This window comes from Eptesicus fuscus, chromosome 20 (assembly GCF_027574615.1).
Source record: "Eptesicus fuscus isolate TK198812 chromosome 20, DD_ASM_mEF_20220401, whole genome shotgun sequence".
NCBI classification, from domain to species: domain Eukaryota; kingdom Metazoa; phylum Chordata; class Mammalia; order Chiroptera; family Vespertilionidae; genus Eptesicus; species Eptesicus fuscus.
The window spans coordinates 39,127,013-39,154,409 of NC_072492.1; the positions used below are offsets into that span (position 1 = coordinate 39,127,013).

General features: G+C 40.7%; 1 protein-coding gene and 1 non-coding gene across 2 annotated transcripts; both read right to left on the bottom strand.

Moving 5' to 3' along the window:
- On the bottom strand, positions 1-27,033 carry UTP18 (UTP18 small subunit processome component). The gene is made up of 14 exons (XM_054709287.1): positions 26,695-27,033; positions 24,960-25,072; positions 21,973-22,071; positions 20,079-20,146; positions 18,280-18,368; positions 16,427-16,552; positions 16,148-16,322; positions 12,084-12,184; positions 11,710-11,800; positions 9,370-9,493; positions 8,400-8,574; positions 2,979-3,121; positions 1,613-1,651; positions 1-206 (listed from the first exon to the last, which is right to left on the bottom strand). The coding sequence occupies exons 1-13, from the start codon at positions 27,031-27,033 to the stop codon at positions 1,627-1,629; spliced, it is 1,668 nt and encodes a 555-aa protein (XP_054565262.1). The 3' UTR covers positions 1-206; positions 1,613-1,626.
- On the bottom strand, positions 19,880-19,985 carry LOC114227167 (U6 spliceosomal RNA). The gene has a single exon (XR_003613261.2). It is a non-coding gene; the product is annotated as a U6 spliceosomal RNA (small nuclear RNA).
- Positions 27,034-27,397: the final 364 nt, after the last annotated feature.

Genomic DNA, 27,397 nt, shown 5'->3' on the forward strand with positions numbered 1-27,397 from the left:
TTTTCCCCCCTCATTAGCCCCTTCTAGTCCACCCCTGTTCTCCCACATACATTTACTTTAAAAAAAAGTTGCCATGTATTTATTATACATTTCTATTAACAAATATGTACAGCTGGCTCAAAAAAATCATTATCCGTACATTATCACACATTCTGCAAAGTTTCTCAGATCTATCAGGATGGGCTTCTCTTGTGACTCAACTCAATCTGAGGAAAGAATAGAAGAAATCACATCCCTGATTTATAACTGCTGGTCATCGACAAACATGTAAAAAAACAAACAACATGTACTGACAATGTAATTTTCAGTGGCAAGATAGCTGGAGTGGTCCCACCCACCACCACCCCCTGGCTAATGTTTTGCTCAATATTATTCTACTTTCAAAAATTCTTTCCTCTATTTAAATCTGTATGCAATCCCAGTCTCTCCCCAACATGTATGAATCTCAAATCTGTCAATTGTAATGAATAGGCCCACTGCAAAGCTCAGCCTCATGTCTACCCGTACATTATCACACATTCTGCAAAGTTTCTCAGATCTATCAGGATGGGCTTCTCTATTTAAAGATGGGCTTCTCTATTGGATTCATTTCAAAGGTCAAACCCTGGGAGAAGCAGCATGTCCTACTGTTTTAAATTTGGGCAGCAAAACTAATGACCAGACATTAACTAGGTCTATGACAACCCACTATTAACTAGCTACAGGGCAAGCACTTATAATCTCTCAAGAAACATATAGTATAAAATAAGAGGATTTAAAGCTCAGGGAAGCTTTAATTCTATCTGAAGATACTTCTCTCTCACTGTTCAGTCTATTCTCCTTTGTGGATTAACTGCTTAGTAAATACATTAGAGAGCTGATCTCCGAAGAAAAGAGCCAGATTGTTGTTGAAATTCCCAAGGATGCACTGCCGGTGCGGCTCAGTGGTTGAGCATCAACCTATGAACCGAGATCACGGTTCGATTCCCAGTCAAGGCACATATCTGAGATTTGGGCTCAATCCCCAGAGTGGGGCATGCAGAAGGCAGCTGATCAATGATGCTCATCATGTATGAGAATCTCCCTCTCCCTCTCCTTCCCTTTCTGATATTTATTGATTTAAAGAAAAGAAAAAGAAATTCCCAAGGAAGACTCACACCCAACCAGGCTCTTCCTGATCTACCTTCCATCCCACTCCTCTAAAAGAATATATACTGAGTGGCCAGATTATTATGATCTCTGAACGCATAATAATCTGGCCACTCAGTGTATATCCTATATAATAAAAGGCTAATATGCAAATTGTCCCCCTGACCAGGAGTTCGACCAGCAGGCAGGCTGGCCTACGGCCCACATCCCCTCCCCCTGGCCAGGTTGGCCGGACCCCACCCATGCACGAATTCATGCACCAGGCCTCTAACACACACACACACACACACACACACACACACACACACACACACACACAGAGTGGCCAGATTATTATGCGTTCAGAGATCATAATAATCTGGCCACTCAGTGTATAGTAACACAGGGGCAAAGAAACAAAGATCAGCTAATGTGGTCCCTCTGCCACTGACAGCAATGGGTGTACCCTTAAAACCTGAAGAAGCAATTTAAAGGATTTTCTTACTTCAAATGATCTCTTTAGAAGTCTGAGTAATGGTGCAACCTGAAAAAGTAAAAGACAAATCATCTAAACAACTTTGTGATAACCCAGAGTATTGTCAATCAGAGCACAGAAGGGCACTTAGGAATATTTTAAGGGGTAGGAGGGTGGAGTATAATCACAATCATTCTCTCACCAGGCAGCTAGGTTGAGACTTCTCAATCTGACATTCTGAAGGAGTCTAATGCTAATACCTCAGATTTTAGATGAAAGTCTTAAGCTTGTCCCAAAGCATCAATTGGGGTCTAAGAAATACCTGACCAGCCACACCCCACAGAAATGTTGTCAGTCCAACCTACTTGTTAGAAACTCTCACTAGAGAGCAATGCTCTGGTGAAAACGCTAATGGCCTCTGGGGCTTACTTAAAAGAAAATTTCAATTATAATAAACCAAAGGAAGAGAATTTCTAAGTGCAACAAGACTCTATATTCTTTTATATAATCCAAACTGAAAGAATCACCAAAAATGATCTGAAAAGAGGATGGAAAATATCAATTTTCCAGGTATAACCAATTTTCCTTTCCAAGTAAATTGAACTTGAAACCCTATTATTGTTTGCTATATTCTCTTTTCACAGCTATATCCTCAAAATCAATTTACATGCCTCCTTTTCTTCATTCCAGATTTCATTTTATTTCGAAAACAGACCTTCCCCAAAGCATATAAACATAAACACAGGCTTCTATGCAGCACCCACTCCCAACACGAGGGAGCAAGGCGGCGGGGCTGTGATTTAAGTTGCAGGTCTCTAGCTCTGCGGTTCTCCCTGAAGAGCCACCTGTCACAGAAATCTCCTGGCAACAATGCAATTAGATTTCACTTGTTCCTGCTCCACAGCCAAGTATATTGAGTGCAGAAAAGACCCTGGACAGAGCATAACTTTTGGATATCTTTGTGGTTAACATCCTTATTTATAGCTTACAGCTGCAGGAAAAGAACTTTTTTTTAATGTAAATCTAATGAGTAAATAGCAAATTGCCAAATCAACATAAGGCACAAGAAAATGGCAATATTATTAAAGTGGCTACTTTTCCTCAATTTGACATTCTCAAAATACAGCTTACTGAAAAAATAAAAAATAAAATTAAAACATCCCCAGGTGAACCTTTCTGCTAGTGCCATTTTATGGTTTTTATGGTAGAAAAATGCATATTTTGTTAGATAATAGAGATGAGATGTCAAACTCTACACTCTACAATTAACTAATAACTTATTGTAATTGATTACAGAATTAACAAATTATATATAATTTGTTAACAATAGCATCTCTTCACACTTTCAAAGGAAGATGGTATATATTTCTGACTTTAACACATAAATAATACCTACCTATAGAGTAGGGCCCTGCCCTTTTCATTCCCCAAAGCAAAATATCCACTTCTTGGAGAAAAATCCATGGTATGAGCAAGAGAAATATTCTTCTGCTTAAAGACTGGGAAGTTTGAAAATACTGTACAGGAAGGAAGGTGAACCTGCAGGAAATAATAAAAAGCTTTAAATTTCAACACCTGGGAACTCACTTTCTTAAATTTTAATCTTCACTCTATCTTTTAGCTGGAACAAAAAGCTCATTTTCACTGTAGTACACATTAATGTAGCAAAACATTCCAAAATTAAAATTTGATTTTCAAATTTGAGAGGGAAGGGAGGGAAGGAAAAAAACGATTTCTTGATGTTTTTAAAGCTGCATCTAGCATGGTGCCTGGGAGATTCAAATGCTTGCCAAATAGATGAATAAGTCAATAGAAATACCCACTAATGCTCTCACTTAATGACCACAGTAAAGAACACTAAAATCTGTCACAGGGAATGGATGCTTTAACCCTTTGCACTCGCTTGCTTTTTTCTCGATTCCTTTATTCTAATGCTAACCTTGTCGAGTCATACTCGACATCCGAGTGCAAAGGTTAAACATTATGAAGCGTCTGATTTTACATGACTAAAGCCTAGGCAAAGTCACACTACGTATTCCAATTGCATGTGATTTATTTTCTCGCCTTTACTTTTCAACTATGCAACACATCCTTTGCCTTTTGCCATCTCTCCTCAAGGAGGACTGGATCATGAAAACCTGGTTTCTCAAGTGAAAGTGTGTTCTGATTTAGAGCCAAAAGCTCACCTCAAGGCCAGGCCTAAGCATATAGGCACACAGCCTCTTTCTCCACGAGTCTACTGGGAAAAAGGAGCCCAAGTCCAGGATAGGCAAGACAAGTCCTCACCCAGTTGGTTTTATGGTAGAAAAATGCATATTTTGTTAGATAATAGAGATGAGATGTCAAACTCTACACTCTACGTAAAACTCAAGCATGGAATCAGTTACCATAAGTAGAATAGGATTTTAACAGCCCTTGCTTTCAAATGTTCTCTAGCTTTCCAAGAAATACAGCCCCCTCACATTCAAACATTTAGTTATCATTCAGCTGGTTATCTTGGTAGTCTGCCATCCTCCACATTTTCAGATGAGACTTTAAACCATCCAATCAAGATGAGTTTCATCGACAAGTACCAGTAATATATGCATTTGTCAGTCACTTATTAGATCCTACACCCTTATATATACCTATGGACCATTATATGTCAAGAAAGTATGTAGTGAATTCCCAAGTCATTTTCAATTATTCTCAACTTCTCCAGAAGACAGGTCTGACTGCATAGCATGGCATCAATGCAAAGGCATTAGTGCCAATGAGAAGTGGTCTTGACCCATTAAAGCTAAGAAGTTGGCAGTACCCAATTTGGTCTTAACCTTTAAACTTCTTAAATACCACTCTGTATAGGGTCTTTGAAAAATTTAAATATATATATTAAAAGTACGTAATAAAGCACATTAGTATTTTAGGAGAGAAGCCACAATATGGATATTTCGAAAGGTTTTACACTTGGTTTGGGAATGCAGAAATTATGAGTTTTGGCAAGTGGCTTGGCTTCTTAATTATTTTGTTTAGTTAGTTTAAGTTTGCATCCTCCAAGCATGCACCAACTTTGAACAGGTGATCCAAGGCGTCATGGGAGCAGACCATCAGGAAATAACCAATTGCTGCAAGGGCCACGGACAGAATTGCCCATGCCTTCCTTTTATTTCCATCCTATATGTAACCTGCTCTTTAAACTATGCCCATATAGTTGCTCATTAACTCTTCTGTCATGACTTGGAAGTTTGGGGAGCTGCTTTTCTGACTCTTGCAAAACAAAATATACCAGAACCAACCTTTCTACTTGAATGACTTCTTAAAGAGAAGTGTATTAAACTACCTTTTTATTTTCTAACTGAATTGAAAAAAGCAGCCTCCTAATTTGGATTCATATTACTTTATACTTAACTCAACTGCTTATTACAAATAGGAACTCCCTACAAAAGTTGGGGTGTAAGACGTATAGTAATTTTTTTAAAGCTAATTTTTAACAGAAGGTAGCTGTGTATTTTAGTAGCTAAATCAACAGAACAGAGTACCAAAATACTGTGGTAAATACACACACTTACAACCCTTTAGATGTGTGCCTTCGTGCAACAAATAACCTACACACCCGTACAGAGTGGCCATGTGTGGTCTTTCTATTGGAGAATGAACATCAACTTATCAACAACTTATTTTCTTATTTTATCTCCTCTATTGACTTGGCTATTGGGGGAAAAAAACAAACAAACAAACAAGCATCTCTCACTGCATTAGCACATCTTTCCTCAGACCTAGGACCCTACCTTGTTAGAAGGTGGCTGGGCTCTAACCTCTATGGTTATTGTCATTATAAAGTACTAGAGGCCCGGTGCATGAAAATTCGTGCACTCGGGGGGAGAGGGGGGCGGGGGAGGTCCCCCAGCCTGGCCTGTGCCCTCTCACAGTCTGGGACCCCTCAGGGGATGTCCACCTGCCGGCTTAGGCCCACTCCCCGGGGGATCGGGCCTAAGCTGGCAGTCAGACATCCCTCTGGCAGCCCAGGAACCCACGAGGTGTGGGCCTAAGCCATCAGTCGGACATCCTTAGCACTGCCGAGGAGGCAGGAGAGGCTACCGCCACCGCCACTGCGCTTGGGGCATCAGCCTGGCTTGTGGCTGAGTGGAGCTCCCCCTGTGGGAGCACAATGACCACCAGGTGGCAGCTCCTGCATTGAGCACCTGCCTCTTGGTGGTCAGTGCATGTCATAGCGACCAGTCATTCCACTGTTAGGGTCAATTTGCATATTACCCTTTTATTATATAGGATAATTGAACAAGTAATTAAAACTAAACTTCTTTACTTTGGAAAGTTCCCTTTATCTCCAAACACACATCTGTCATTACATTTAAGGGCCCAGATATCAAAATTCAACAAGTAAAGCTCACTCATCCTTAATTTAATAGATAAGAAGTTCTCCAACTTCCTACTACATCCAAGATTACAGATGTAATAACAATTTAACTTCCCGGTCTCTTAATGGCACAATGCTTTAGATTTATATTTGCTGTGCTGTGCTGGGATAACAGAACTGTTTGGATCATTATGAGAATGCATTTAATGATGCTAACATTGTTTCACTGAGATATTCTGAAGTTGCTATGCCTGGCTTCTTTCCATTAGATATTATGGTTGACTAACATTTAAAAAATGGGATTTGGCTGTTACTAATGAATTCCTTGTGTGATTCTACCACAATAAAACACCATAAATGCTGTCCTGATCACTGAAGCAAACTAGGCAGAATTTACTAGGCATTTTGCAGAATACATTATGTCCGCATGAGATAGATCCCATGGTTTTATAAAACGATTTACTACCACTGAAATGATCAATGATTAATATGTCCTAGTCCACCACTCCTATTAGAGGAAAAGAGATTTTAAAGCTGACTTGAATTAGAACCTTCTCGTTTACCAAATGACTCATCAACAGAGGCAATAAAACAATGCTGTATTTTTCAAACACTTTATTCTAGCAGAATCCTTTCCTCCTCAAAGAAAGCATTACGCAGAACGCCTGTATGTACCAGATAAGAGTGAAGCTGCTCTAAGGGATACAGGTGGGAGCTGGGCCTCCTCCTTGACCTACGTGCCATCTGAAGTCCTGTACATATTCTAGGGCTCTGAGGAAATCAGTCAAAAAACAACTAAAATGCTAGAAAAAATATGGAATCTAGAGGTACAGTTCTGCCCTTCACTAGCTGTGACTTTGAGTAAGTTAATCCTGGGAATTGTTATTTGACTCAAGGTTCTTGTAGAATTCTCTGTAAATCTTTGTAAACTATACACTATTATACAAAGCTGATGAATTATGCCAGACTCTTTGCTGAGTGAAAGATAAAAATAACAATCTGTGAAGTGCTTTCCACCTGGTAATATACATTAACAGCACAATGCAATACCGCCATCCAAAGTTCTATGCCATCTGTATGCCTAGTGCCTGGAACAAATAACCATTAAATGAGTGAAGAAACTGATTCTGCTTAAGGGGAAAGAAACTTCACAGAGTTGCAGTGACATGTAAGCTGAGCTCTGAGACTGGGCAGAAAAGAGTTACAGAGGCCTGAGGCTGCTCTCCTTAGAAAGGCCCTGAGATGGTGTCTGGGAACTTGACTGGTAAACAGCCCCCTACACTTTCTCTAAGTGACCAGGGTGGCACACTGTGCCTAAACCATGGATACAATGTGGTCTACGCGGAACACCTGCTTTACTCCTGGGAGCCTGGAACTTTGGTACATGCTGGACAGAGGGTCCTTACATATGATCAACCCCAATAAAAACGCTGGCACTGAGTCTCTAATTAGCTTCACTAGAAAACACTTAACGCATGCTGTCACATCTCATTGGAGGAATTACACATGTCCAGAGATTCCATTACGAGGACTGTTGAAGACTGCGCCTGGTTTCCTCCGGACTTTGCCCCAGGCCAATTTTGCTCTGTATCCTTTCCCTGTTAACAACTCTTAGGCATAAGTATGTCTATATACTGAGTCCTGTGGTTCCTCCTACAAAATCACCAAATCTGGGAGGGGTCCGGGGACTCCTAGTACAAACGTATATTCACAAGTACTACCTAGCTATTTAAACTGCAATCTTTTTTTAAAATATATTTCTATTGATTTAGAGAGAGAAGGATAGAGGGAGGAAAAGAGAGAAAGAAACATCAATGATGAGAGATAATAATTTTTTAAAAATATTTTTATTGATTTCAGAGAGGAAGGAAGAAGGAGAAAGGGAGAGAGAAACATCAATGATGAGAGAGAATCACTGATCGGCCACCTCCTGCACACCCCACACTGGGATCGAGCCCTTAACCCTGGCATGTGTCCTGACCGGGAATTGAACTTCCTGGTTCCTAGATCAGAGCTCAACCGCTGAGCCACACCAGCCAGGCTAAACTGCAACCTTTTTACACAATTTATTCTCAAAATCTAAAACTTGCCTCCACTCCACTAAGACAACATGCCTCAGAAGGTAGATGAGGAAAGAAAACTGAAGAGGAAAGAAGTGTTTGCCTTAAACATACTCCTTAATAATATGTTGAAAGAAACCTGTGGAAATGAAGAATAGCCACTTACGAAATGTTAATAAAATAGCACAGCTTTCCCAAAAGAACTGACATAATACAAATGTGGTGGCTATTATGCATCTTTCCTACAACCACACCCAAAAGCTACAATACTAGTAATTTCTACATCAAAAGAAGCTACTCTTTTTAAAATAATCCAACACTCTCCTTTCCTGTTATTTTTCCATGTCTTCAACTAAAATTTTAAAGTTATCAATGATAAAAGGAAAAGGTAAATAAATATTACCAATCTGACTGCTTCTTTCATTTTTTCTGAAGCCATTGCCAAGATTTCTGAGGTAGGATTGAAGGTCAAAGAAGAAACACCGGTAACCAAGTTCATTATAGCTTTTATCGGCTTTGGGTTTGTTTCTTGGAGACAAGAATCTTGACTGTATATGTTTACCACTCCACAGTTAGAGCTGCAAAGGAAAAAGGGAACACGACAGGTTAAAAACAAGCAAAGGGAAAAGCTAAGCCAAAGGGGCCAAGATGGTCCGGGCCTATCTGAACATCTAGCCCCACCAGCCTATGCTTCGGAACAGCAAGACCCACTGGGCCTCCTACCCAGGGAGGATTTGACTAAAATCTCTTTAGGGATCAACTGTGTTTAGGCTGAGGAAGTCATAAAAATCCACTCCTCCAAGTTCTAAAATTACAGGTGCTGGTTAGTGGTTTGGTAGGTACGAATTACAGGTAAGTATTTAATGCCTCCTCCTCCCAACCTGGATCTTTGGAATCAAGCAGGGAATGAAGCCATCTTTTCCCCAGTGTAAAAACCATTGTTCTCCAGTGATCACACAATAACGTCCTAGATAATACTTTCAAAATTTCTACTGTACTAACAAACAGTGTTTCCAAAGAACATGTGTTTTTGGTTTACACCACCTAGCCAGATGAAGGCAAAAATGCTAAGTGCCTTTAAGGCTAAAACAGGTAACTAAAATAGTAATAGAAAAACTTGATGTGATCAAATAGATATTTTGAATATAAGAAAAATACAATGAAACAAGGCAGTCCAGTATTTTCTTTGCTAAAGAACAGATAAACCACCAATAATATAATGAGGCACTGCACTAAGACAACAAAATGTAAACAACCTGGGTTTACTGATTTCCTATTACTGAATAGTTTATAAACAGTATTTAAGCACCATCTAGTATATTCAATTATTTAATTTTTTCTCATTACCACAATGTGATTCTCTCTTTACTCACCCACAAGCTACATACTGTCCATTCCTCGATGTTGCAATGCTCAATCCATATAAACTGCCTTCATCAACAAATCTGTTCAGGCACTTCCTAGAGTTCACATCCCAAACGTAAACTTCCCCATCCGCTGAATGAAAGAGCCAAAGAAGGTTTGGTTAATTTTGTTTTAAACTTGAAAGGCAAGTGAACTGACCAATCTTAGTCCCTCTTGAACAGTACAAGGGACTACAAATGAATACCCACTATAAATAACCTAGATCTACAAAACTGGCCTAAAAATATTTCTTGCATACACTCCCATGTATAAAAACTGCATTCTCAATTAGTAATAAATAGTATCTTTAGATTTAGAGTGAAAAATCACAAACTCTTGTCTTGAGTTGAGCTTTCAGAAAAAGCTTCTACATTTCACAGATTACTGGAGCAAATTTGAAAAAAATAAAATACCCACCAGCCCAGGTTTTCCAACATCTATCAACAGGTATTAGAGCACATAATATGTGAGGCTAGTTGATTTAGATGTCAGACTGATGATAATGTTGATGATGAAGCAGAGGAAGTGAAGAATAAACTGATCCAGACCACAAGGAATTTATAATTTAATTAAGAAACTACACAATTTATCTATTACCAAATAATTTAAATAATAAGGAATGCTAAATATAAACAAGCATAAATAGTTTTGACAAGGGAGAATTTGTACCAGAAAGAATATTAAATCTCAAGAGAACACAAATATTTTCATAACAGAAATGGCCATCTAATTGCCAAAACCAGTTCTTAATTTTTTTCTCAAACCTATAGCACTCAGTATTGATGATCACCCTTTTCTCCACACCCAGTATCAGCTTATTTCTATAATAACATACAAGCATCTCAAACATGGCTCTTCACTCACCTATTTCAGCTCTTCCTTTTTTGTATATACTGCTCTCAAGTTCACGGTTCTATATACTATTATCCTCCCCGTGGAATTCAATAAATCTCCGTTTCTACTCTTTCCTTAACAAATAAAATCTCCCAGGCTGGCATACAGATTTAAGTTAGGTAGCAGGGAAATATAATTGGAAAATTTTAATAGGATCGTATTTCAAAACTTTGTTTTTCTGCAGGGTAATGGTACAATAAAGAAAGGTGTTTAAAGATTAGCTAGCAATCGACTAAAATGGGAAGAGAAGGGATCAAGGGCAGAAAGGTCACCCAGAGAGCAAGTCTATTAAATGATCACAAGTTGATGACTTAAGGCAAAAGAGGCAACAATGAATCCATGAGGAAAAAGAAAAAAAACTGGTAAAGTTGAAAAGAGAAAAGGTAAATTCTTTTTTCAATTATCCTTTTATCTCAAAACATTCTTTATATGTAACAATATGAACAATATGATGTCAATCACATAAACTACTTCTTTCAGAAGAGAAAAAGAAGAGGGAAGAATAACAAGTAAAATACAGGCAACCCCCATTACCAAGACTCAACTTTTGATTACACCTTCCCTCCTTTTAGGGCCTTTCTTATGGTAAATCTGACCTCCTCCATGGCGACCAAATTTGTTAATATCTTACATCCACATCCAATTCATATACCAAATTTCAGTACTCCTGCTGACTCTCCACCTCTTCTCCCCAACTCTGACTCCCCCAGGGTCCAAGGGCCATTTCACTAGGATTATTACTCTGAACCAGTACTTGTTCCATAGCATAATAAGGATGATAGATACTGCTGACCTTCTTATATTAATTATGCAAAAAAGCCCTGCAGATATTGTGAGATGCCACTCATGGGCAGAACCACTCAAATGCCCCACTACCAAACAGCATGGACTACCCTGAGATTGTGATGGCCCTCAAAATCCTTCAGGAAAGGGAGCAAGAGGCAAAGATGACACTGGACAGTCAGAAAGGCAGAAGAGCAGGAAGGCATATGATTAGAGAACATTGGGGATGATAAAGAGCTGGTCAATAGTGCTGCAGAAATATCAGGGAAGAGGAGATCTGAATTGCTTTCAGTCAACAATAAAGAAAATTCCAAACATTATCCAAGTCAACAGGAGCTAAAAGAAAAGGGATGATGATTCTACGTAACTTTCAAAAAGAAAGACAGTCTTAGAATGACTCATCTTTTAAATAAGCATTTACTTCCTTTCGCTCTTTTCCTCAAACATGTTGGCGGTGTATGTTAAATGGCTAGCCCTTCACTATTAATTAGTTAGTAAATGAGAAGGCCAATGGCAACAAAAAACGCATGCTAAAAACAAAAGTGATTTGCTTACTAAAACAAGAAAGTCTAAAATCAAACACAGTTTTTGGTTAAGCTTCAAAGAAGCTTCTGATCATGTCATTAACTTACCCGACGAGGCGTACACTTTCTTACTATCTGAAGAGAACGTGGATGCTGCAATCCTTCCATTTACTTTCATGCTACTAATCAATTCTTTAGTCTAAAAGAGTAATAAATATTGCTTGTCAAATCGTTTTAGGGGGTGCACAGAAGAATCACACTGTGTAGCATAGGAACAACCCAGTTCTCCATTTTATAGCACCTACTCAACCTTGTTTTCCCCTATACTCCCAAGTTCTCCCCCAACTGCCCACAGCTTCTCCCCAAGTGCCACTGTGCTCCTCTATTTGAGATGCAGACTTACAGACACCATGAGTTATGGTTCAAGACCATCCCTGCACTAATGTCCTACCTAGAAGAAGCAACAACTAATAATGCTTCACCTTCATTGACAGCAGATGAAAATATCCAGCAACGCCATTTATGAGCAAGAAGGACCCATCTGAGGAGACTTCGAAGTTCCTCACTATCTTCTCTTTCAAACCTTAGAAAGAAAGGGGAATTAATCAAATAAGGATTAATATGGTTTTCCATAAAGCGATCTTTCATTGACAATTGAGAGTTTCTGATCTTTTAAAATATCTAAATACCTCAAATTAAACAAAACCTAGCCTCGGACACTGAGTAAGTCTGACCCACCTTCCACTCTCTCTGAAAAGCAATGGAAAAAAGATCTTCAGGTGAGGATTAACCAAAAAAAATTTTTTTTAAAAAGATAATTGTATTTTCATCCAAAGCTTACGGTATATTATACTAGTTATATGTACACATATAACATTTTGCATTTAACCTCACAAAAAATAGTGATAACTGCTAATATCAGTATTATAATTGCTCTTTACAAATGCTGGACCTTTCAAAATAAAACTCAAATAAAATTTACAATGTGGTCTAAGGAAAGAAGATACAATGCTTTAACGATGTCAAATACAAACCTTTTTATAGATTTGTGAAGATTTTTAGGTCAACTGCTACAAATTGTTAAGAAAGGAGATGGCCACCTGGGTCTGGGAGAGGCCACGCGCCCCTGGGTCCGGGTGAGGCCATGTGTCCCTGGATCCGGGTGAGGCCTCGCGCACCTAGGTCCGGGTGAGGCCACACGCCGCTGGGTCTGGGTGAGGCCACGTGCCCCTGAGTCCGGGTGAAGCCGTGCCCCTGGGTCAGGCCGAGACCAAACCAGAGGGAGTTGGACCTACGTTACCACCATTTGTCCACCATCCAGAGCTGAGGGGTCAGTGCTGACATGTACACATAAGGAACTGGTGGACATTGAAATTGGGTCTCTAAAGAACTGTTGGTCCAGAAAGAAACTCACTACAGACTGATTCATTTGCCTGTCAGCATAACTATTATTGCTCGTCTCACATTCAGTTCTTATAAGTATATCTCTAGGGACACATGATCTCGCTCATCTAGGGGAAATGATGAACAACATAGACTGATGAACAAGAACAGAACCAGAAACAAGGAGGCATCGATCGGACTAGCGGGCCTCAGAGGGAGGATAGGGGAGGTTGGGGGGAGGGGGGAGAGATCAACCAAAGGACTTGTGTGCATGCATATGAGCCTATCCAATGGTTAAGTTCAACAGGGGGTTGGGGCATCCGTGGGTAGGGGTGTGGGATGGGAATGGGGGGATGAGGACAAATATGTGACACCTTAATCAATAAAGAAATTAAAAAAAAAAAAAGAATATTTGCAAAATTAAAAAAAAAAAAAGAAAGGAGATGGCCAATTTCCATAGTATAATAAGTGGATTTGTGATAGGCAGTTAGATAGACATGTGGCCAGGTATCAAAGGTCATTCGGACGGAAAGCCTCGGGTGCCTAGCAACAGGCAAAACTGGGAAAACAAGGACCTCGCCTCAGAGTAACCTTTCCTCCCCTAGCATATAGCTGATCACGCGGTTTAGACCCCTTGGCCTTTCATATCACTATCATGTGGCTCGGACTATCCCCCCAGCATGTCACTAGTCATGCATAGACACAGACCCCCTTGCAGAAGGAACAAGGGGCTGAAGACAACTCCCAGGCAGACCCTTGCATGACCACTCCCTTAAGCATTAACCCCTAGGGATAACATCGAAGCCTCAGTTTTGTTTCAGCTCCAGGACCAGAAAAGCAGCAAAGCCAGACAAAGAGATACCATGGCTGACATCAGGACCAGATAAATTGACTAATGACCCTCTGCCCTGGCACCAACCAATCACTGGAGACCAAGACCCTGATTGAAAGAACACACCTGGAAAGCTACTGAGATCCTCCCCAGAGATCTCCCAATAAATACCCTCGAGACAAGGGTCTAGTGCAGCTTTCCCTCCCTCTCTCCCGGGAGCACACTCAGGCCTTTCCCTTATCTTCTTGCCTCCAGGCGAATTACCTTTACCTGTCTCTCTCCTAAATTGCAAGGGCCCTTCTTTTGCCTCTGTAACTTGTGTCCTGAGCCCATTCCTTCTACAGCTAACTTCTACCTCTGTGACTTTCTAAATAAACTTTCACATAATTTGGGTCTTGGCTCTGAATGCTTTCTTAGCTAGAACTCAAGTACCTAGGTTGCTGAACCAAGGTCGGGTCTGACTCTACCAGTCTACAGATTGTGATCAGTCAATAGATAGATTATATGTTATTCCTGACAATGGCAGCAGTTAACATTTATTTAGCATTTATCATGTGGCAGGTGCTAATAAAGGAGCTTTAAAAAATTATCTCTTTTAATATTTATGGCCCTCTGAGTTTACAAAAAGAGAAAATTAAGGCTCAGAGATTTACCTTACCAAAATGTTTACAATCAAAATGGTGGCTCCCTGACCAACTAATTTGATTCCCAAATGGTCAAATTCTAGACTTTGAACTAGTAATCTGGGGTTCTTAACCTTTTCTGTGCACTCATCCTTTGGCAAATTGGTGAAGCATATGGTTCTCTTCTTAAAATAAGGGTTGTCCAAGTCATTCGTAACTGAAGGAAATGTTACAATTCTGTAGTCTTCATTTTTCAAATCTGCGTTCATATAAGGCTTGCATATCCCAGTCAGCCATTTCCCCCTTATGCTAATGTCCTTAATTAATTAGTTTCTTGAGTTACTTACAGTGTTTTATAATGATGAGACTCAGAATAGTGTTCAATAGCATACTATCACAAAAAATACATTTGATTTACCATTACTATTATTGTTAATCCTCACCCAAGGATATTTTTCCATTGATTTTTAGAGAGAGTGGATGGGAGGGGAAGAAACAGAGAGAGAGAGAGAGAGAGAGAAACATGGATGCGAGAGATACATCGAATGGTTGCTTTTTGCACGTGCCCCGACCAGGCTGGGGATTGGACCTGCAACCTAGGTACATGCCCTATCAGAATCGAACTCATGATCCTCCAGTTCTGTGTGGGTAGACGCTCTGACCATTGAGCAACACTGGCCAGGGCAGAACCCGCATTTTAACAAAATCCCCAGGTGATTCCCATGCACATTAACATTTGAGAAGCACCAGCTTAAAGCATAATTAGGTAAACTAAGAACCTACTTGGAAAGGATCACTAAAGGCGTCAGAGAACATAGGAAAGAAAAAAATCTGAGAATAAACATTATAAATGTTTCTAAAGTTGGCCTTACTCACTTTTAACCACTAGCAGAAAACAGGTTGGACAGAGGTACCCCATCCTTCACAGCCCCCAACACACACAGTTTAACAGGGAGACTGCCAGTGAGCTGCAGCATAAGCCAACACCGCCTCCCAGGACTTATGTTAACCCAGCCAAGCTTACTGCAAGAGCTTGGGTTCCCAAAGGCTTCATGAAGGTGCCATTGTATTTTTTGGTAATGGGTAGGGAAATACCGGATAAGAATGGGTAAGGTAGAGGAAACAAATTTACACCTGGTAAAAAGTTTAATGTTTAAGCAACTCATGCCTTAAAATACATTCCAACCTCTAAAAGCAGTACTTTATTTCCTTTAAATGTAAACCAAAATTCTATTATAACAAACACTAGAACTAGAGCAGAGAGGTGAAATAATTTGTCCAACGAAGTGAAACACACATCCTCTACCTCCCAGGCTCATGCTCTTTCCTCTGCATTAATTGCTAATTTTCCAGACAAGTATTTGCAACTGCTTTTCTGGTCTAGGGGGATATGTATTTCCAAATTATGATTTTCCCATAATAAGTGCTCAATGCAAAGCCAATTCACTATTTTCATTCAAACATATTATTTCAACAATGCAATGACATCTTCTAAACAATACTATAACTAAAGAAACTTATTTTTAAGAATCCTATAGGGAAGGAACATTTGAGATCTTGCTCCCCGGCATAAGTCACCAGTTCGGCTCTAAAAATTCTCTTAAAATTATGAGGAGGAAACTAAGTGGCTGTAAATACTGTTAAATGGACTCAGCTATGGGCTGGGGAGTGGGGGGAAGAGCAGCTATGTGTTCAACAGAAACCTTACCTCTCACTTGATGTACTGGAATTAACTTTCCAGCCAGCATGTCATAGACATAAAGCACCTTGCTGTGGGTACTGGTGGCTAAAACCTCTTCTCCATTAGCACTAAAACGAGCCTTAAAGATCGGAAACTTTTCCAAATAGATGCTCTGAATTTTAGGATTTGTTTTCCCATCAACCTATAAGGAAGTACAAAATATTCCTTTTGGTTATTTCCATAGACCCTGTATCCTGGTAGCCAACTTTTCACTCCAAGTCTTCATTTAAAAATGCAATGACATACCTGAAACAGTGACACAGAGTTATCTAGTGCAGCAACCATCACCACCTGCGCACAAGGATGGAACTGCACGGACGAGATCCGAGCAGTGGTAGGACGTTCAGCATTGGCATGCAGGCAGTTCTTCATCTGTGGAAAAACGAAACTGGAATTTTATCAACTCAAATGGGCTGACATTATTTTCTTTAGAGCACGAAGGAATGACATTATAAAATGGTTTATTTGCAGAACAAAGCCCACTGGAATGGTACCAAAAGACCACAGCTCTGCTACCAACTAGCAGGTCATTTTACCATACAATAATCCATTTTTAGTATCTACCAAATGAGGATTAGATCGTTAAGCTCAGGGAGCACCAGGAAACAGTTGTTTCTCCAAATGCACCCTATTGGTTTGGTTTTTTTAAATCTTCATCTGAAGACATGTTTTTATTGATTTTTGAGAGAGAGGAAGGGGGAGAAACATCAATGTGAGAGAGAAACATTGATTGGTTTCCTCCCATACTCTCCCCAATGAGGCACTGAACCTGCAACCTAGGTATGTGCCCTGACCAGGAATTGAACCTGCAACCTTTTGGGATGCACCCTATATTTGGGTTAGAAAACTGACTTCCAGGGAAATTTTACTGAAAACTAACTGGCATCTTTGCATTCATTGCACAAAGTAAGAGGTTCTATGATTAGCATGAAGTACTTATGTTCTGCAGGTGTGTGGTTGCTATTTTATAGTAATGACGATCTCATGCATCATTCGAACTATTTTCAGTTATTTCTTTGTTTTTATAGGGTTTTCCTTCCGTATTAAAAATTTAATTACATAAAAAACAAGGCATTATGTGTATGCTTTGTAACCACTGAAGTTAAATTTTTATGGTGACTCCATTTTCAATGGAGGTGCATTCACCCTCTGAGGAGCTCAAAGAATTGTCTTAAGGTCGGGGGAGTCAGAATCACTCTTTTTCCTAATAATTTAGCGTATTAGGGTCCCCTTCCTCATCCAAATACACGTGCCACCGTTTTATAGTGGGGGAAAATAACCATGTCAAAGAGAGATCTGTCCATGTGACAGATATTTAACTGAAGCACGGTGCTGGGTAGGCACTTGGTTACTGCAATGAACAAGCTAAACACAGTGATGAGTTAGAAAGCAATGAGTGAGACCAGTTTAGATACAGTGGCCAGGAGAGACCTACCTGAAGTGTCCTTTGAGCAGAAAGGTAATAATGGTTGGTTATTAGCAGCGCCTGAAGAACAGGCAGGCAGAAAGAAGAGCAAGAGCACCAAGTTCTAGGCAAGAAAGGACTCAGCTCATTCAAGAAACAGGAAGAAGGCCTGCATGGCTTGACTAGGAAATATGGGGGAAAGGTCTGAGATGAAGTTTGGATGTAGGCAGAAGCCAGACCATGAAGGGCAGCGTAGACCATGAAAAGGAATATAGAAGTTTTCAAAACGCAATGAAAGTGACAAAATGCTTTATTTTAAAAATATCTCTCTGTCAACTATATGAAGAGTAGTTCAGGAGGAAATAAAGCGGACGTGGGGAAACTAGTTACAAAGCTACTGCAGTAACCGGGGTGACAAAAGACAGCAGAATGAACTAGGCTGGTGCCAAGAGAAATAAAGAGAAATGCAAGAGGAGAAATCAAATAGGATTCCTAAAAGATTCTTAGGGACATCATTTAATTTTCTTGATCATTTTTGTAACAGATGAAAAACTAGCATAAGTATTTACAAAGGCAAAATGACAGCAAACACATTTAGTCCCACAGATAAAAGGAATCCATACAGTTGTAACTGGGAAGCATACTGAATTTCAGAGGTAATTAGCTGGGGAGGCCCAACTTCACTGATTCTCACCTTTAAGATTCCTTTAGGAAGAGAAGTCGATGTGGATATGAAATTCCCAGTCCTTTGCAACAAATCATCTTCATCCTCTTCACTTTCATCTAAGTCAAACAAACCCACAGGCTGATCTTTAGAATAACTGAGATGAGCATTACCTACCCCAGATGTCTATAGCTGAAAACTCAACTCCCTTCTCAGCCTCCCAACCTTAACTACTTTATTTAAGCTGCAACTGGTGAAACAGCAAAATAAATTTGAAATAGAGGAAAAGGATGACACAGAGCTCAATATATATCATCAAAATCAAGCCTAACGCTAGAATGAAAGACACATTCACAGTGACTAGAACAAGATGAAATTAAGTTGAAATAAAGTCAGCATTTAATTTGAAAAGAATTCATATTGAGTTCTTCAGCAATAGGGTGGACAGCAGAGCTAGCTTAACAACTCGGGTGAAAAAGAACTAGAACTGAAAGACCAATGTCAGCAAACTGTGTATCAGAACTTCAAAGAGAGCTAAGAGCACCCTGCTGTGGCTCAGTGGCTGAGCATTGACCTCTAAACCAGGAGGTCACGGTTCAATTCCCAGTCAGGGCACCTGCTCAGGTTACGGGCTGTCCCCTGATGGATGACCCCCTTCATCTCTGAAATCAATAAAAATATGTATTAAAAAAATAGGGGGAAGAAAGAGTACAACACTATGTGATATGTTTAAGCAAAGGCTAAATTATCATCTAACAGATGTTGTAGAAAAGGTTCTTGCAGTGGATAAAGTAAGCTACAACACTAAGATTCCCTCAACCTCTACAAGTATCTGGCTGGAAACCAGAAGATACACTTCTATTTAATAACAGGTTGAGTTTTCCAACAGCATTATATAAAACATATTAGCTCCTCTGTATGGGGGCTCCCTGTACTTTAGCACTATGAGGACTGATGGGTGTGGTGAAGGTGTACTTTACTACCATGAGGACTGACAGGTGGAGGAAGAAAGGAGAAGTGGTGGTGGTAATCAAACAGAAACTCATCAGATATCAAGGATGCTAAGGAAGGACTCCTGAATTATGTGGGAGGACTTATCTGGGACTCCCTAAAGGATTTCAAAGGTCAATTCCAAGTACAAAATTTATAACTCCAAACACAGAAGTCAGATCTTGGCTTAGCCATTCATAGTTATATCTAAACTCAAGGATCTAAAAAGCAGAAAACAGTTATGGTACAAACCAAACTTAAAACATGGAACTGAAAAGTAAGTTTTTATAAAGTGACTAATTATCTGGGCTTGACCCGACACGGGCTCCTTACGCAGACATCCCATTTCCTACTGGTCAGCTAACTTAGTGCCTAATGTCTTCAGAAGGGACTATGAGTCAAGAAGTAACAGTGCTACTCATTTTTCCTTAATCCTATGCCATAATGCAACACAGTTCTGTTGAGGAAAAAAATCATAAAATCCATCCATCCTGTCTTTACAGTGGAGAATATGCTGTTAAGTAAGCCTTACATTATTGCAAAAGGGCTTCCCTCAGAGAAATGGTAGACTTCAAAACCAGATATTAAAAAAAAAGAAGACATATTTGAAACACCAGGTTTTATTGTTTGTTGTTTTTTTTTAAATACGGAACGCTTCAGGAATTTGTGTGTCATCCTTGCACAGGGGCCATGCAATCTTCTCTGTATTGTTCCAATTTTAGTATATGTGCTGCCGAAGCGAGCACAAAACACCAAGTTTTAATGAGCCTCATGAGAAAGCTCAAATAATAACAGAACAGGAACAGAACTTCTTTACCAACCAAGGTATCAACACTTACCATCTGAAGATGTTTTCCGCTTATTGGTCTCTACCCAGGCAGGTACTCCCCCCATGGCATGCTGAAATCTAAGCAAAAACATGAAAACTTTGTATGGTAACCACTGTATGTTCATAGAGCATGATACATTTAAAAAATATAGGTAAGACCATCCTTAGAACATGTTTATATTCTCTTCCAAATAAGTTATCTTTAAGAACAAAAGGGCTACACACACAAAATAGTCCCAATGAACTTACCCTAGAAACTTTCATGAACCTCCATCTATCTAAACTAGTCCTGGATACAGGACACCTGGATACATATTTGTTGTTAATTATTTACATCTAGTTATATGGTTGTCTTATTTGCTCATTTCAACACATCCGAGATCTTGGGACTCATCCCAGATGGTGAGTCCTACCATCACCAGGACTTTCCCTTGAAGGAATTCTTTAAAAACCCTGGCAGAGAAAAAGATCAGACCTGAAAGAGGCTGGGACAACTAGCATTGGAGGGGCAGTAGACTGTAGATGAGAAAAAGCTCCAGAAACCTGCACAGTAGTTGACAGACACTTTTGCGGAATACTAAGCTGCACAGCCATAGGATGAAAACTCCATGAGGTGAGGCCAACAGCTTCTGAGGAGCTGTAAGTTGCACAATACCAAAGCTCAGACACTGGAGTTTTAACCAATTAGAGAAGGTCCTTACTGAACACTGGGCATTCAGAAAGAGATGCCAAAAAGGGCATACCTTAGTAATGGAGCTAACCCAGCCTCAAGTATAATATACTATTCTAGAACAAAGCTAAAAAGAAACCTTTTAAAGGATCAAACTGATCTCTGAGCCAATTAACTGCCTACCAACACAAAGTTTAATAGTCAGTAAAAGCAAATAAATAAATAAACAAAAAAAAATAAATAAACAGCCCGGCAGGTGTGGCTCAGTGGTTGAGTTTCGACCCATGCACCAAGAGGTCACGGGTCCATTCCTGGTCAGGTCCCCCCCCTGGCCCCCCCATCGGCCCAGATTGCTGGGCAGGCTGAGGGACCCCACCTGTAAACGAATTCGTGCACCAGACCTCTAGTAAGGACAGAAAATATCAGTGGTTATCAGGGACTAGAGGGGTTAGAAGTTGAGGAGAGAGGGTAGGCTATAAAGGGTAGTATAAGAGAACTTTTGGGGGTGATGGCAGTGTTCTATATTTTTACTCCTTATCTTAATTATTGTGGTGCTTACATGACTATGTGTTTAACAAAATTCATAAAGATACTTTGAAAGAGTGAATTTTACTGTAAATTATACTTCAATAAACCTACTTTTTAAAAAATAATGCAGTAAACCTCTAGAAATGCTTTTAAATGTCAGTACAAACAAAAATAAAATATTTTCTTTCAACAACAAAGATAATAATAATAAATAAAATAAAAAATTTTTTAATATTTTTCAATATTTTCAAGTTTTGCCCTGGCCGCTACAGTTCAGTTGGTTGGACTATCGGTCCATACACAAACACACAAAAAGATCTGCATGTTTGAACTGGAAGAATCAATATGAAATCATTATGTTAAAATATACACACATTTCCTAACTCTGTTCAACTAAAAGAGCTTGGAAAGTGTGAAAGAGATGGCTTACCATATACAAACGAACAGGCAAGTAAGCAACATTATCATTGACTATGATATCTGGGTGACGGGATTACAAGTTTTTTCCAAAATCTTTTTGTACTTGTATTTCACTTTCCCCCAAAATACAAAAATTTAATCATGTCTTCCAATAGCAATGCTCCTACTGTTTCAAAATGGAAATCATGTTACCCAAGAAGCTATTACAACCAAAAACTGAGCGAATCAAAATAAACTACTGGTTATAAAGACCTCCTCTTTAAGTCACATGAAAAAGGATACTTACTCTTCCTTAAGTCTCTTTTGAAGCTCATTTTTTGAAAGTTTATTTTCACTGGCATTTTTCATCATATCTTTCCGAAAACGATTGTTCATCATGTCAACCCTATAAAAAACAGAATAGCATGGTTTAACTGACTTTTGAAGAACTAATATAAAAAACAACTGTTGACTTTAGTAGTTTGAGAAAACTATTAGTAATTTAATTGAAGAATATAGGTCAAGACTTATAAGATATGGAACATCTGAGACACACATTCTCTATTTTCCCCAAAACAAACAAAAAGAAGTCTCCAATATTTTAGATTATGCAATTTACCCTTTAAATAGCTAATATTTCAGATGCATAATGACTTTACACACAGCTTATGCCATTCACCTAAATAAAATCCAGGTAAAATAAAAAATTAAATTAATTTTTTAAAAACTTAAAATACTATGAAGGAAAAATACAGGCACCCATTGCTCTCTCTCTAGTGAACTTTTTACTTTTTAACAACAACAAAAAAGAAAAAGATTCCTAGACTTAACTATATAAAAATTTAAATATTCTATCAGACATTTTAAAAAGCATTAAAAGGCAAACAGAAAGCTCAGAGAAAAACCTACAATAAATTTGACATATAAAGGTTTGAAATTCTCAACATGTAAGGAGCTGATATAGCAAGATCATTAAGAAACAATCTCATCTGCCATTTGTGACAACATGAATGAACATGGAGACATTATGCTTAGTGAAATAAGACAGACAGAGCCTGGCGGTGTTGCTTTGTGGTTGAGTGTCGACCTATGAACCAGAACATCACATTTCGAGTCCCAGGCAGGGCAAATTCCTGGGTTGTGGGCTCAATCCCCATTGTGAGGCATGCAGGAGGCAGCAGATCAATGATTCTCTCTTGATGTTTCTCTCTCTCTCTCCCCCTTTTCCCTTCCTCTCTGAAAGCAACAAAAATATATTTAGAGGAAAAACAAGACAAAAAAATACTGATTGATCTCTTTATATATGGAATCTAAAAAGGCAGATCACATAGAAGCAGAAAGTAAATGGTAGTTATCAGGGATGGGGAAATGAGGAAAATGGGGGAGATGGTCAAAATTGCAATTATATAGGATGAATGTCTAAAGAGCTAATGTACAGCATAATGACTACACTTAATATTACTGCATTGTATAGTGGAAATTTACTGAGAGAGTAGATTTCAGGGTCTCTCACCACACACACAAAAAATGGAAACTATATGAGGAGAAGGATATGTTAATTAGTTTGACTAGCAATCATTTTACTACAAAATATCATGTTGTACCCTTAAATACATATAATTTCTACTAAATAAAGTCTCTACAGTAAACAAATAAAACAAAGATATAATAGAGGGTATTTTAAGAAACACCAATGAAAAATGTTTTTTCAGCACTAAATATATATTTTCCACCCATTAAACTGACAAAGTCTGAAAAAAGCATTGCTTGTAAGAACAAAATGCAATGGGAACCTTTTATGGGACGATAAATTGGTAGGACCTCATGCTCAGTCTAACAGTACTAGAGGCCTGGTGCATGAAATTTGTGCACTCACGGGAGGGGTGTGTGGGGAGGTCCCTCAGCCCAGCCTTTGCCCTCTTGTAGTCCAGGAGCCCTCGGGGGATGTCCAACGGCTGGCTTAGGCAGTTCCCCACAGGGAGCAGGCCTAAGCCATCAGTAAGACATCCTTAGTGCTGCAGCAGAGGTGGGAGAGGCTCCCACCACAGCCACTGTGCTCCCCAACTGTGAGCCTGGCTTCTGGCTGAGAGGCACTCCTGCTGTGGGAGCACACTGACCACCAGGGGGCAGCTCCTGCATTGAGCATCTGTCCCCTGGTGGTCAGTGTGCATCATGGCAACCAGTCATTCCGCCATCAGGCCAAAACTGGCTCTCAGACATCCCTCAAGGGGTCCCGGATTGCAAGAGAGCGCAGGCCAGGCCAAGGGACCCCAATGGTGCATGATCAGGCTGGGGAGGGATGTGGGCAATTGGCCAGCCAGGGAGGGACTGAGAGAGGGCTCCAGGGCATGTCCAGTCCATCTCGCTCTGTCCAGATTGGCGGGACCCCAGCAGCAAGCTAACCTGGTGGTCAGTGCACGTCATAGCGACTGGTTGACCAGTCGACTGTCTGCCCCCTGGTGGTCAGTGCACATTATATAGAGCAGGTTGAGTGGCCTTAGCATATAATTAGCATAATATGCTTTGATTGGTTGAACCGCTGACTGGACACTTAGCATATTAGGCTTTCATTATACAGGATTTATCAACAGCCTTTAAAAATGCCTGTGTTCTTACTTGGTCCGATGGTTGTGGGTTATTAAGCTGATTAAAAATGCCTGTGTTCTTTAAGTAATTCTACTGTAAGTAATATTTCTTAAATAATTAAAAAAGTGAATCAATGTTTATGCACAAATGTATATCTCAACATTAATTTTTTTAAAGGGGGAAAAACTATCCATCCATTAACAGCTATGGAAATTATGGTAAATTCATACAATGGAATACAACCCTTTTTCAAGTGGGGGAAAATACAAGTGTCATTTTCACCTACTAAAGTACATATTGTGTACATAGATTATTTAGTCTTTTCTCAGTTTTAGGCATTGTGCTAAGAGCTCTACATATACTATTTCATTAAACCTCAAAAGCCTTCTGATATAGTTACTATCATTATCTCCATTTTACAAACGAGAAAAGGTAGTTCCAAACTCGCCAATGATCAGTTAGGAACTGGCCAAATAAGGAGGCAAAATCAGGTCTAGACAGCACAGAAGAGAAGAGAAAGGGAGGGTAGTATGCCAACACGCTAACCTCGGGGGCAAGATTATGAATGACCTTTTCTTCCCTATACTTCCCAGTATTTTTCAAATCTTCACATAATCACATATTCGTAAAAAAGAACTTTTTTCAAACCTGCAAAATAACTTTTAAAGCATTCAGAGAGATTCTGGAAGAAAACAGGTGGCAACTTACATTTCCTCATCTTCATCCTCTTCATCCACCCAAACTGGCTTCTTTTGAGGTGGAAAATTATCTTTTGCTTCATTCTCCACTTCTGAGTCACCTGAGTCGTCCTGTACTTGAACCTAGAGAAGAAAAAATGCCCTCAAGCACTAAGTTTTTCACGTCCCACAGTGAAAGACACATATACCTTGAAGTTAGATGGCTTGTAGAATGTTTTGCTTTTACAGCCCTCTGATAAGATAGTAAAACAGAATGTTATCACAGCAAATGCTGGAGGAAAAAATAGAAAATGAGGAAATTAGATAATGGTACCACGCACTGGACAGGCGAGGTTAAGATGGAACAGTCAAGGAGAGAACATCAACATGCTCAAAGGAAAAGACCAAGCAAGACAAGAACAAGATGAAGAAAGGAGCAGGAAAAATCCCAGAACTACAGAAATTACGGGACCAGAGGCAGACTAGCATCAAAGATAAAATAACATGACTGGATGTCACAGTTAGTTCATATTTCATATTCTTAGACATACCTCTTCTCCATTTTTCTGTCATTCCTGACACCCTACCTTTTTAAGAAATGTTATACTGTACTATCAAGTCTAAATCCAGACCACACACTACCTCCTGAAGTGAGCTTGAGCTTTCCCCAAACCACAGGGTAGAAATAAACAAATTATTTCTACTGGCTATTACCCACCTACGACCCTTCAAAGCCCCATAAATCCAGTAAATTCCACCTCACATAGACAGCTTCTTTTCCTGACTAGGAAACAGTCACACGGCTCAGCATTTTTCCTATGGTAGTTCTCTATCTCCCTACTAGATTTCTGCAGCTTCTCCCACAGGCACCCAAAGGAGTTTCTGGCAATCAGCTGTCACTTGCTGGGTCCACGTTTATTTGGCAAACTGTAATCATCAGTGAGGTCCTGCTGGGCCACCCTTCTCTACGCACACTTATCTCCCTTTTCCCCGAATGCTTTTTTTTTTTTTTTCCTTCTCTTCAGCACCTGTCATTGAGGATTTTACAGTCCTTCCCTCCTTTAAGGCTCTGCCACAGTACGTAAGCTCCAGGAGGGCAGGGATTTTTGTCCGTTTTTTCCCATTGCTGTTTCTCCGCCGGTGCCCAGAACAATGCCTGGGACTCCTTCTCTTCGAGTAAAAAGCCAAATATATAATCAAAGCGATTATTTTTTTTTAAGTGTGCAAAAACAGGGTTTTCATTGCCCGGAAAAAATATCCGGCACCTAACAGGCTCCCAAATATTTGCTGAAGAGCCGAATACGTAATCATTCTCAAAGTTGGAGAGAAAATCATTTGGAGAAATGTTAGGACGCAGATTCCCAGGCCCTTGTCCACGAATTCTAATTCCACAAACCAAGTGGAACTCCGAAATCACGGCAAGGTATAGAGACAGGCGATGGGACGACCCCGAGGGAGGAACACTGAGGATGAGGACACGCGGGGCGGAACCACGAAAGATGCTGCTGACCACAGGCCGCTAAACAAATAGGTGTTGAGCGCCGGCTGGGTGCCAGGCGCTGCGGCTCCCACGCCGGCGGGGAAGGCGCGGTCTCCGCCCTCCCGAGACTTTCCTCCAGGCCGCCCTCGGCGCCCGCGTTCTCCCGCTCCCTCCCACCTGGGTCTCCCCGGCGCCGCAGGTCGCCCAGGCTCCGCCTCCGGAGGTTCGCCGCCCACCGCGCGCCCCGCCCGAGCGCGCCCAGCCCGCGCGCCGCGGCCTCTCTCACCCGCGGGCCTCGCAAACGCCGCAGCAGCGCGTCCTCGTTGTCCGCGACGTCGCCGAAAACCAGCTCCTCCAGGCAGCGCTCCACGGCCGGCTTGTCCTCCTCCAGCGTCTGGCGGTTCAGCTCCCGGAGCCGGCTCTCCTCCGCCGCCGCGATCGTGATCGCAGCGGCCGCAGCTCTCGGCCCGGCCGGCGGTTTCCGCTGGGATGAATAAGCAGCCTTTCGGGGCGGCCCGCCCGGCCCCGCTCCGGCTTTCCTGTCCGGCTTCATTTGGATCTTCCGGTTCGGCCTCGAGCCGGTTCTCTGCTCCGGTTTCGTTCGGCTCCTCCGTTCGGGTGGCATCGTTGGGTTGGAGAAGAAACGCAGGCGCTCACGTGGAACCTCAGTGCGCGTGCGCCGAGGCACGGCGCTGTCTGCCGCGGCCGAGGCCCCCGGGGGCCGGAAGGGGCATGCGCAGCCGGCTAGCACGTGACCACCACTCTCGCCCGACGTAACGCCCACTCCCCCGCACGAGCCCCTCCCGTGTGGGAGTTCCTCGGGGAGGAACAATCTTCCGGGTGGAGGGGGAGGCGGCGTGACTGGAGTGGAAAATTTTTTCCGACACAACTTAGCAGCGGCAACTGATTGAAAGGAGCACGAGAAAGCCAGATCATAAACTCAGGTGGCTGAATGAAACTTTTCCTCTTCCTCCTGGCTTCTTAACCAC